Source organism: Apis florea, unplaced genomic scaffold (assembly GCF_048593485.1).
Source record: "Apis florea isolate Af1SG1 unplaced genomic scaffold, ASM4859348v1 contig_3772_pilon, whole genome shotgun sequence".
Lineage (NCBI taxonomy): Eukaryota > Metazoa > Arthropoda > Insecta > Hymenoptera > Apidae > Apis > Apis florea.
In genome coordinates this window covers 1446537-1459405 of record NW_028256845.1, presented here as the reverse complement: position 1 = coordinate 1459405, position 12869 = coordinate 1446537, and the positions used below count along the sequence as shown (strand labels likewise).

Genomic DNA, 12869 nt, shown 5'->3' with positions numbered 1-12869 from the left:
GATTCAATGCGATGATAAAAAGCGCGCTAGGCAAAAAATGAAAAGCTTTTTGAGTCCGTCGGATGAAGCGCGCGGGCGAACCTGTGTGCGCCTCGTCACATTGTTTCGAGCTTCGTTCACGATGCACGTCCATCCCCGCGTCACGTCGCCATCTTGTCGCGTGCGTCGTCGTCGCTCGAGGAAAGGAAGAAGAAGAAGAAAAAAGAAGAAATAATATCAATCTCCGGCTAATATAAATATTATTGGAGTGTTTTTGAATTTCGAAAGAAAGAAATTTTTGCACTTACTTTTCACACGCGTCGTTTCTAATCGGGAGAGGAGAGACGGGAAGAGAGAGGTAAGGGATGATATAATCGAGACAAAGGGAAGCACGAGTGGAGAGAATTGAAAGAATAAGGGAATAAATAAGTGCGAACGTTGGGGACGTTCAACAGGTACAGCGGCGAACTTTTTGAATATTCATGAAATGTCCATTAAACGGGGGTGTAATTTGTTTTCTTTGTGGAACGCCCTTATGCACGGGGGCGTGATCTATTTCAGACGCTTGGTTTTAAAATCTGGAAGGAAAATAGGTCGGCAGCGTCCTCCCCGTACTGCGCGATCCAGGGAATTTGCATTCTGCTCGATGGAACTCTCCGGGAAGATTTTGTACGTTGTTACGGGGTTGGGAATGCCTTGAAAAATTTGCCGCGCCCTCGATCGTAAATCATCGGTGTCGAAGCGTCGAGTAAGTTACGACTGCTGAGTCGAAAATCCCGATAAACTTGCAATTACGCCCTGTGAGAAACGATTTTTCCAAGGTAGGCCGCTTTTTGGTTATGATATCCGACGTTGATGCTAATGGACCGCTTCCACGATCCTTTCTCACCAATTTAAGATCATTTGGTCGAAGAAGATTTATAACGTAACATCCCAAATGGACAATGCAACGATCTAATTAATTAAAACACGAACAAACAAATTTATTTTAACAAAATTTCAATCAATTCCATCGTCTTACGTACGTATCGATGATAGCACAGAAACTAAACACGTTATCAAACACGTTAGTCACAGAAAAACAAACATTGAATAAGATTAGATATGGAATACTTCAATAATACGACAACGGATAATAAGTAACATTCGAAAACAAAAACAAAAGTAGAATCCACGCCTACCGTACCACCACTGCTCGTTTCTCGAAACCACAGATAGATAGCCGCTCGTATCCAGATAAAACCAGATACAACAGATGAAGCGTCGTTCCGAAAATACCTGGCTCTCTTCAGTCAGAGCGAAACAGGGGCTACGCGCGAGCAGCCGTGATAAAGTGGGCACGGAAAAGCGACGAGGGAAGCGTAAAAGTGGTGCGCCATCCCACGCTCACTTACGCGGGTGCATGTGTGGAGGAGGAGGAGGAGCGCATCACGTACACCTATACATTATCTAGCACCCATTTCGGTGGCATCATGACGTGGTTTGCCCGAGTTTACGGGGCTGCTCCATCACGCGAGTGCTTAGCTTATCTCAATGCGACACAACATATCTGAGGCTCCCGTCTGTCCTATAGAGAGAACTACTGTCGCCAGCGACAGGTGGCAGCCATGCCAACGATCCACGGTCAAACGACACCCTGCCTCGCTGTTTAGAAAGTTCGAAGATTAATTCGGTTGTCTCGAGAGAAGAACACGCGTCACTGATCGTCCATCGACAATCAATGAGATTCAATTTCGTACGAATACGTCACCGATCCTTTCCTCGAGCCAGCATGAAAAAGAAGTTTTCTCAAGTTTCTTCGCATTTAACCAGAGAGTTGTTGTAAGTATCTGTAATGTATATAACTGTTTTGTCATAAAAAGAGTTCGTTTTGGCGCAGCAGTGAATCGATTAATCGAAAGCGCGATAATGTCCAGTGAGCATGAACAGAAATTTGTCACTCGGTGTCTTTTTCCTCGATTTCTCTTCCGCGATTTCGTTAGGGGGGGGAGATCCATCGAGAGGGACAGGGATGAAAGGGAGGCGATTGTGTTGGGTAATTTAACGAAGTGTCGGGTGGGATTCGGGGATCGAGGAATTGTGATGTGTGGCTACCGTAATGAAAGGAGGGATAGCGAGGGGATAGAAAGATGTGGCAAGGGAGGAAGAGACGTCGTATAAGATTTGTTAGTTAATCTTCTCGATGAGAAGGCTACTTATCACATAGTTCGTTCTAGTTCGTTTTTTTAAATAAGTTGGACGAAGAGTTCATAATAATTCGTATATAAATTTTCTTACTATCAAACGAAGAGAGAAAATTTCACAAGATGCGAGGAAATCGGAAATATTTAGTTAGCGATTCGCAAATTTCGTAACTTTTTCGAGATCGTGGAATACAATGGATTTTACATTTGCGCGGATGCGCAATCTCTCTGATATAATATAATTCTCGTAACACCGCTCGTTTAGAAGTGAAATTCATTGTGCGCGAAGTTGGATTTCAATCGGTTCTAAAAAGACAGGCTCGAATCGGCGGAGTTAAATCCGGATGTTTTCCAGGGCCGATTGTATAAGTCGCGGAAAAAGGAACAGCGGAGGGCGAGTAGGGCAATAAAATTGATCACCTCGAAATCCGCATGATAGGAAGAAAAGAAGAGAGAGGGGCGGGGAGGGAAGGGGAGGGAACGCATTAAAGTGCTTTGCGCTCGGTCGAGCTACGAATTTCAATCTGGAGCCTCGAAACGATCGACCCTCCAGACAGAATAGACCTGGATAAAAGAGAGATTATCGGTTCGTACCCTTTTGAAAACTGGAGATACCGAACTTTTCATATCTCTAGAATGTGATGAGCTAGTGACCCTGTTAAACGTCTATGATCAGGGCGGGAAATTCATTCGAAATTAAACTAACCCCGCGTCCTTAAGAGCGAGTAACTTCCATAACATCTCTCTCCTCCTCGCAAAGGAGCATCGTCTCTCGGCTCAACAGCTTTCGACGCTTTATCTAACAACAATCTGTCTATAGCAAATTTATATATCTCGTTTATTTATCATTACGTAAACGTTATCAAACATTATTATTGATTTTGAAATCTTAAATTTTCCAAATCTTACACTTTATATTCACTTTTTCACGAATGTTAAGGGGAGGGACGAAAGATTATCTACGCCAAAATGGTTACATCGAGAAAGAAAAATTTTGACGAAGTTGGACGCGGAAAGAAACGACACTGCTAGCAACGTGTAACGATGCGAAGGATCGGTTTTATCGGTCATCTTTACACCTCCTCTCCGTTCACCGACAACGAACACGGCGATTTTTCTAGCAAACGATAACATTACACCACACGGGTTAACCCCCGCTCGTCCCGAGGCCATAAATGCACCCTGATCCTACGGTATCTGTCAGTGAATGACGTGTACGATCCCTGACTCCGTCTGCAGAAACCTTGAGGGACGTTGTACGGACACTGGACGCCACTTACGACGCGCAAACATACCCTCCCCTCACGGCCCCGACCCCTTTTCCACGATGTTGCTACACACACAGCTCGAAGGGTATAGCCGGTGAAGAGAAAGTGGACACGTTAGGTAGGAAGACGGAAGAAGAGGGCCGGATGTTTCAGTGGAAGGTTGCGAAGGTCCTCGGGGGTTGGACTGTGTCCACAAGGGTGCCACTGGTGAACTGGTCCGGGGTGGGGGAGGGGGGAGGGGAAGGTGTTCCAGAGTACACACCCGGTATAAGTAACGAGCCGTCGCTTTGAATGACCTGACCGCGTATAAAATGCATGGGATTTCGCTCTAATGCCAGCCGGGGAGTTTGCCAGGGAGCGTATTTAGTCCCGAAAGATGAATGTAACAGGTCTCTTTTGAGCCCGCCCACCGAGAAAGGAAATGGGGGAGACGAAAGTACCCAAAGGATGGTACATGTAGTCGTAGTCCTTGCTCTATTCGGAATCACAAATTGGTCTTTCGGGAGAGCTGGCCGCCTGTCACGTGATCCTTACCGATCCTTACCAAGCCTTTAATGCTTTGACCTCGAGATTTGGCCTCGAGCGGGCCTCGAGAAACGGGCCAAGTGTTTGACCATTTTCCTCTCGTCGCGAGGAATCAAACAGCCTTCCAAACGCGACCGATCGTCTTTAAAATGAATATTTCCAGCGACTCGAATAATTTTTTTCTTTTTTTTTTTTTTTTTTTTTTTGATTTCAATCTTTAACAAACAAAGCGACATAGCGTTTCGAAAAGAAAATCCGGATAATAAACGGTTTGTTTTCTTTCCAGGTCTGTTCGGTGCAAACACGGAACGAAACGGAAAGCGAATCGAGACGACGTAAACGAGAATCATATTCGATGAATCGTACGAAGAAAACGTTCAAATCCTGCTCGAATTCGACGAAACGTTTCGCGAGCGTGCACGAGGATCGGTGTGTTGATGCACTAGATGCACGACCACCGACTCGAAGTCTAGTTGGGTATCCCTCTCGCTCGACGAGGAAAACAAAACGACTTCGGTGAAAGAAGGTACGTGGATGCTTGCACGGAGGGCACGGAGGTGGAGATGATACTAGACGAGGAGACGAGGAACAGGGGAGGGGGGAGGGGTGAACGTGGAGAAGCTGAACACCCTGGGGAGCCGGCAGCTCGTTACGCGAGACGTGGTACGCCTCTCCTTTCCTCCCCTCTCCACACCCTCTTCCTCCCCCATCCTCTTCCGCCGCCCTATTCTCCTTTTCTCTCCGCTCCCTTCTCCGTGATTCTCTCCTCAAACCTTGATCCTTTTGCACATCTATCTCCACTCGCTCCTCCCTCGCCCCACGTTTTCAAGGTAGCGCCACTCTGAATAATGTCCCACGTACACGTTTGTGTCTTCCCCCCCCCCCCCTCCCTCTCTATATACGCACGTATCGCTACTCGGTAACAAGTGGATATTATGCTGGCGCGGCTGATGCTGCCTCCCTGAACTTTGCTGAAGGGGATGATACCGATAAGAAGAGGGGATAGATACAGCTTATTCGAATTCGGTTTCTAAGCTTTTAGATTGCGCGTACAATCGATCGTATCTCTCTTCTAATTGATATTCGTTCGTTATATGATATAATATAATTCGTCAAATCGAAATTATTATATCGTGGTGGATAAATGTTCGAGGAAAGTATCGAGTTTTCGTCATCTCTCACTGAGATATGATGAAACTATCACGCGTATCACGCGTGGGATTACTCGAAGCAACAACTGTGCACGAATGTCTTTATGAATGTTGCATAGAGATACATAGACGAACTTCTTCCAGGTAATAACAAACAACATCCTCGCGAAAGTTTATCGAACAAAGAGGAGGAATAACAATTCGAGAGATATTTCACCCTTAACATTTCTCCCTCCCTTCCCCCCTCCCCTATCAACATTAATTTACTACCAGTTTATCCCGAAACTTGTTCTACTGTCCTTACGTTTCAAAATAAGTTAACCGTTCGTTGTCAGAACTTTTCGCATAAGCGTAATCAAGTTGCCACTTCGGAACAGGATAAATTCACGCATTCAAGCTCGCGTAAACGTAAATAACGATCAATTAAACGATTTCAATTGTTATGAATCAATCGCGCTTTACCTCGAAGTCGTAGTCACAGTTTGGATTCAATCACTCCGATCTCTTTGTCCTTCTTTGCTGACGTATGAGTTGCGTGCATTCAACAGCGATAGACAATATATATGTATAAAATATATATAGATATAGAATAGCAACCGATGAGAAAAGAAGAAGAAAAAAAAAAAGAAAAGAGAAGAAGAAGGACGCCGAGGCGTTCTTGGAGGACTCGGTAATGACTGTCGCTACTTTTCCGCCGTGTCGGAAGCGCATTGCGCCATTTCCGCTAGTCCGGAAGTGCGGTAACAAAGCGCTTCCGGCACGAGGTCTCGAGGAGGTTGTTACGACGGGCGTTGTAGCGTCGTAGGGGGAGAGGGGAGGGAGGACAGTCGGTGACATTTCAATGAACTTTGCGACGCAGCCATTTTCCCCATAAAGTTCATCAGATTTAACATGTGTTTCGGGGGAGGGAGGGAGGGGTTGACGAACTTCTCGCGCTAAATTTCTGTCTTCATCGAGGAATATCAGAGAGACCGTGTAATATCCCCCCGTAACCACGGTTGCTGAACACGGGTCGGTCGGTCGGTCGGTCGGTCGGTCTACAACCGAGTTCCAGTAAACGTCGCTGTCTTTCACTTGCTTTTACGATGAATCAGAAAAGAGAAGAGTGTGCGTTAGTTAGCCGATATGAAAATGCATGAAAATATCATTTTACCAACCGCTCTATTATAACCGTGTTGAAATATTTACATAATGAAAATAATGTACACGGGGGGGGCGGAGGGGGGGGGTAAGAGGGAGAGGGTTCATGGAATATTCATAATCCGATGAATTATTTCACGTGAAATATTCTATTAATAAGCGGTAATTGTTAATTTCTATCGGGCCATTTGTGCGGAATATTGTTTCAGTAATAAAATGTAATACGTACTTCGAACGACGGTTTTCCATGTAGACACGAAGACACGAAGACGATTATCACGCGTTCACTTCAATCTCTATTACGGGGCGAAGAAAGAGGTATACGTTGTAACAGCGTCGTTAAGAAAAATAAATAAATAAACAAACAGAAAAGTTACAAGGAGGTAGCGAGAAGTATCGCGCTATCATTATCGAGGAGGAGCAGAACGTCCTTTGATCAATCCTTCGATCCGATTTAACGAAAGAACGTAAACCTACGCTTCCAACCAAGAGCTCGTAAGATTTCCTTCAAGGATCCTCCCCCTCCGTTCGGCGGGGATTATCCACGCGAGGGAACGCGAAGATTTGTTTACGCTCGCTTCCGCCTGTTATATCCGCTGATCCCAACATCGAAATAAAAGGAGAAATCCTCCCCCTCCTCCCTCCCCCCCTCACCCGGGAATGGGTATACGATGACATCTATTATAGCGTCGAATTATCGCCGCGTGGATCGCGCCAGACATGCCGGTATCGTATCGTGCGCGTGGCCCAGAAAGCTGGCAACGATCCCAAAACTCGAAACGGAACGCGTGCATCCGTATTACTTTTTCGCGGAACGAGGTTTCGCGGAGGAGAACGGGGGGAGGGGAGGGGTCGAGGCCAGTGCAGCCACCGCCATTTTATGAAAATTGCACCGCCCGTTCCAGCTGCCCCCGAGCGTTCAGCCGAAATATGTTACTCCCATCTCGCGATTAATAGTCGTTATTTTATTTCGAATACGCGCTCCGTTGCACGCGGGATGCTTCGCGAGGATGATCGTTTCCCCCTCCCTCCCCTCCTCTCCCTCGTTGTTGACTTTTTTCTTTGTTTGGTACGGTGTTTTGCGAACCATGAAGTATTCTCGATTAGAAACAGTAATCTCGATTAAAGATTGTACAACGTTCTGTCAATTCAGGGAAGTGTATAATTTTATCGTAAAGAAACGTTAGGATAATTGTTAGGATAATTTCGTTTAATGAGTATTACTATTAAAACGATTCTTATGGTTATTAATTTCAAAGGGACATCGAACAAATTAATTTTTAAAAATTTCCACGGGAATTCGACGGATTAAAACCCACGCGTGAATTATTCACAAATTACTCACGGTCGACATTCACGAATAATCTCTTCCCTCCTCCTCCTCCTCCCTCCCCGTGAGAAGAATCCAACAATTTTTTTTCCAAAGCACACCCTCTCCCCCGCCATTTCTATCTTATAATAGCGCAAATTGGCGCCGTTACACAGCCGAATCCTCGCAACAGAAATAACAAAATTTTCATCGAGGCAATCCGCCGTCCGATCGAACGTGCGGCTCGTTAATATCCCGGGATACGTGATTACCGGCGGCGGCGGCGGCGTTGAATCGTGATTTCCCCGTTCGCGTCATAATTTATGCGCTTCCGGCTTTTGACGTTGAAATGAAATAAAATTGGGGAGGCGACGTTGGCGGCCCCGTTCGCCGTTCTGGCCAAAAAGCGAGAAGAAAAACACGGAACGGGGTGGGTTGGAGGGGGAGGACGAAAGGGATAGGAACGAGGAGAGAGGGAGAAAAAAGAAAGAAAGAAAAAAATGAGCGAACGAGAAAAAGAAGGGAAGTGCGGGAGGAGAAACAAGGAGAAAGAGAGAGAAAAATGACGAACGCACGGGCGACGAGCTGTCAGAGGATTCCGTTGAAAAGAGTCCGCTCGAAACGAGTTGGTGGAACGAGTTCGACAGACATCGAGAGAATGGTGGTGAAAGGGGTGGCGGGTCAGGGATCGTGTCGGTTAGGGGTTAGGAGAGGAGGGAGAAAAGGGTACAATTAAAATTAGCGCAATTCAGTCACTCTCGCCGGTAATTCGCGTGCCTGGCATTTATATTATTAAGCCGCGCAAATTTCTCTCGCCTCCCCTTTCCCCCATTTCCACCCAGAATCGCGCGGATCCCACACACTCGACCCTTCTATCCCGTGTACGTGCACGAATTTCTACGGATGGCCGCGCGTTTGTGGCTACGCTCTCGTGGGTGGATGAATGTGCGCGCGCGCGTTACACTCTGCCTCTTTCCCTTTTGCTATCGTTCCATCCTCGTCCCAATCTCCACGATTCAGAGTCTCGCGGCGAGAGAAGAGTTTCGGCCGTGGCTCTAAACGGGCCGACCGGGTAAGAAAATAATTCCGAGTTTCGAAATGAATTACATTTAATTGCCCTTATTACGAGGAGAACGAGGAGACTTTATTATTCTCTCCCCTCTCCCCCGGAGAGAGGTCCCTTTCTCCCCGTCTCTTGCAAGGGACTCCTCCACCTTTCAACCTCCCCTCCACTCTTTCAAAGCTCACGTCTGCCCCTTAGCTACTTCCTGTCCGCAGTCTGGCTTATCTTTTAGCACCTGGCTTCTCCTTATCCAAAGGAGTTTTTCATGCGTGAGGGAAGTAAAGTTCGCGGGAGCTGCTTCGAATGCGACGATTGTCATCTCGCGGATTTTGGGGAGAGAGAGAGGGGATGGTGCTTTCGCGGCGGCGCTACCAATAAAAGATACCAGAAGAAAGTTTCCCTTACCTTTGGATGTGTTCTCCTGGGAAACGCTACCTTCGGGTCGATCTGAAACGAAAACGAGAAAGAAAATATCAGCGTGTTGCTTGTGCTCGAGGTGACAATGCTAGCGTATACTTGATTTAAAGACTCTATCTATTACTCGTATTATCATCTTTCAAAATGTATTCTAACAATCTCGCATAATCTAGCACGTGAAATAAGCGACTCGAGATTATAAATATTTATCGAAAATACTTGTTCGGCGAAACGTTTCGAGGATCTCTTCCGAGGAATCGAAATCGAGGAAACGTAGGAAAAAGCAAAGGAATGGATAAACAGAGGAAGGAGACAGAACCTTTGGTTTTTTCGAAACTCCCATTACGATTAATTACCGGGTAATAAAAAGTAGAATACTGTGAGCGGAGGTACATCCCTGAGGCGCACAGTGGAGGAACCGAACTCTCGACTTTCTCACCCCCTATCCTCCGCTCAGTTTCCTACGTTTGTCCTTGGGGAGCGGGTCGAACGTAACCGCACCTTACGCTCTACGTGGCTAAAAAGCAAAAAAAAAAAAAAGACTCACCCCTCGCTAGGTGGCGTGAACGAGTTGGGGGGATGGCGAAGCCATGGAATTCCCGGTGCAACCACGGCGTAAATTCTTGCCGCGAAATCGAGCCGCTCGAATGTTCGTTCCGGCTTCCCCCGTGACCTTACCTCTCACGAGCTTACGCGCGTGAACCTGCACGCGAGGACGTGACCGCAAAGGCGTCGTCGTTCGTGCGCTTCGAGAAGAGCTTCGACGAATTTGAGGCGGATTCGTGAAAGGGGATGCGCGTGTTTCGTCCGCGTATCGCGAATAAAATGATAGTCGAAGAACGGGATGAATAAGAATTCTCCTCTCGTTGGTGGAGGATTTAGGATTTAGAATGCTTGACTTATCGTATATCGAATAATCCGTGGAAATAATAGGGATTGTGGACATAGGTTGGGTGGATCGTGAAATGATTTCCAATGATCTTCGAGCGAACTTCGTATGAACTTCTTAAACAATCTTGATCCGATTTTTAAACGATTGATTGGTATATTTTAAAAAACTTGTTAATAAGATTCATCAAATGGGTTTAATGGATGAAATATGGATAATTTTAGGTTATTCAAAAAATTTAATACTCGACTTCGCTTATTTGATATCAAAAATAGTTGCATTAAATTTTTCAGGAGAACCTTGTCGACTCGACTCGAGGCGTTATATTATTAATTTACAAAACGAGAATGCTTGTAAAAATTGAGAAGCGTTTTCTAACGTATCGTTGTTCGCTCGAGATATTACGTACACTGCAAATAATAATTCTAGGCGTGCGTTTAATATTTAATTTCCGATCGCGTGAATCGGCGATTTTTTATCAGATTCCCCCGTTGCATTGCCAAAACTGGGTCACTTTTTTTTTTGTTTTTATCGTCCAACTCAGGAGGGGGACGAAGTTGGGAGATTTTTTTATCGCCTGAGATCCCAGGTCACCTCTATCGTCGAAAACACTTCCTCTATTTATTCAGCTTTCAAGGATTTCCACCGCGAAGAGATTCAATCTCCTTTTATCCTTTAAAAAACTTGCCAAACGTTCCTTCCTCCAAATGTATCGTATATTTTCGTTTCCCTTATTCGAGACAACTTAATCTATTACGCTTAAAAAAGAAATATTAACACAGTGACAGGTTCTTGGTTGGAGAAGCGCGATCCGGGAGATGATTTATGATAATCTCACTTCCGTGGAGGATCGTTTGGGTTTCAATTTTTCACAGCCATTTATCGGAATCAATTACCGGGGAATCCACCTACTTCCTACGTCTTACTCGTGGAATCTATTCAATTCGTCTCGATGGAGGGTATCGAATAATCAGCGGTTTTCATAAAAATCCTATGGAACCTCCTTTCCACGTTACGATGCAACGGTAAAATTAAGATGAATGTCTTGCGAGTAATCCAGACCGACGAAAGACACTTCATATTTCACATCCTCTCTTGAAAAATATATATATATATATATATACATAAATACAGATGCTTTTGTATTTTGTGCGTATCAGAGAGAAATTTATCAAATGTCTATATACTCTCAATGAAATTCGGAACAACATTTTTCTATTTTAATGTAATTATGAACATTGATAAGAAATTGATCATTGCTAAGGAAATTGTGAATATAAATTTAATATTTCTAAAGACACGACGATTATATTCAATGATTCAACAATGCATTCCAGTAACATGTAATAATATCCATATCTCTCTCGTGACAAAAATATCGCTTTCATTTATAAAACTTATATAACTTTAATATTCGTTCGTTGGAGGAAGCAAAATAAGTGATATCAACCACTCTTAATTCCCCAAAGAAAGTTAAAAAATATTACTCCATATATATATATTCTGTTTACCGAAGAATACACTTCTTCCACGTATTAAATTATACAAATTGTTTATACAAATTTTACAAATACATCGCATTGTTCATTTAATCATCGCTACGTTTACGCAACATTATTCGTAACAGACCATTAACATCATTACGTTGAATTCCGAGGGAAGCAGCAACAACTTAATAATCCCTTAAAAATTAGATCCGATCCAGCCACGAGGCTATATAATTTTTGCCGGGGCAAACTCTTCACAAAGTCAATCACTTTGTAATCAAAACACGCATCTCGCGCTCAGACAATTTCTCCTGGAGGGGGGGAATTAATTTTAAACAACGATCTCGCGCCACGTTCTCGAACTTTAGCTTATCCGCGAGCGGCCGCGATAGGTAAGAGAGAAGAGGTAGGTGGAAGCCACGAACGTGGTAATGACAAGCAAGAAAACCCGCCTCTATCCACCCGCCACCGCACCAACGACGTCGTTTCTCACTCCTCTGTTTTCTCCCTTTCCCGTTCTCCGACCCACCACCCCGTTTGCATAATCCCCCACGGCAAAGTTCACACCGGTCGCTCGCACGCCCCCGGACGCCCTGAAGCACGTCAACCGGCGACGTTACAAGGACGGAGGAAGGAAAGTCCTTACGATTCTTTCTCCTCTTCTGACCCCTGCCTCGCGATCGAGAAGAAGGAGGAAGGCGAGAGTTTCGAGCGACAAGAACTTTCATTCTTTGGATCATCCAGAATGTCGCGAATTTGAATTTGCGAAGAGTCATCTTTGCTCACGGACCATTCTACGAGGCTAAATTAATCGCGGTATAATTTCGTTCGTAATTTCACGAAGAAGGAGAAGTTTCTTTTTTCCCAAAAGTGAGTTATATTCTCATAGTTTTTCGTGTCTAATTGGATGTTAAAATATTTTAATATCGAGAGAACAACCGAAGCAGTAGAAATTTGTCGTCGTTCGATAAATCCTGTTCATCCATCCACGGGATTATCTTCGATGCCATCCTCCATCCACCATGCCGTGGACAAAAACAAAGAAACTGCGCGTTGGAAAAAAAAAGATATATAGAGAGATGGGTAGAGGTATCGAGAAATCGAGAGGCTCGGGGCCATTCTCGCGAGCATAACCCGGTTACCCGATATCGGTCGAAACGATCGAGCCCCGCCAACCAATCGACAACAAACCAGAAGTAAGAAGAAGAAGAAGACGTCGAACGACAACGACGACGATAGAAATTCAATCTGGTTGGCACGCCTGGAAATTGGGAGAGAGAGCTACCTATTCTCCAACGATCCGGCTCATTCTAGGATACTTCTCCCCCGCAGTGCGAAAGCCTCCTCCTATCGGCCCTTGGAAAAGTAATCTTGGAGAGAGAGAATCCTTCCTTCCTTCCTTCCTTCCTTCCTTCATTCCTCCCCTCCTATCCTCTCGAGCTAACGGAAGAGACGGCG

General features: G+C 45.1%; 1 protein-coding gene across 14 annotated transcripts in view; it reads right to left on the bottom strand.

The window, feature by feature from the left end:
* Nucleotides 1-12869, bottom strand: part of Rbp6 (RNA-binding protein 6) — a 748813-nt gene that overhangs the window by 272140 nt on the left and 463804 nt on the right. For all 14 annotated transcript variants that reach the window (XR_015294477.1, XR_015294475.1, XM_086915315.1 and 11 more), the window contains one exon: nucleotides 9024-9065. Coding sequence is in view for 12 of the 14 variants with exons in the window: in XM_086915315.1 (XP_086771441.1) it covers nucleotides 9024-9065 (42 nt within the window). In the remaining 2 variants the exon portion in view is untranslated. The remainder of the gene's footprint in view (nucleotides 1-9023; nucleotides 9066-12869) is intronic.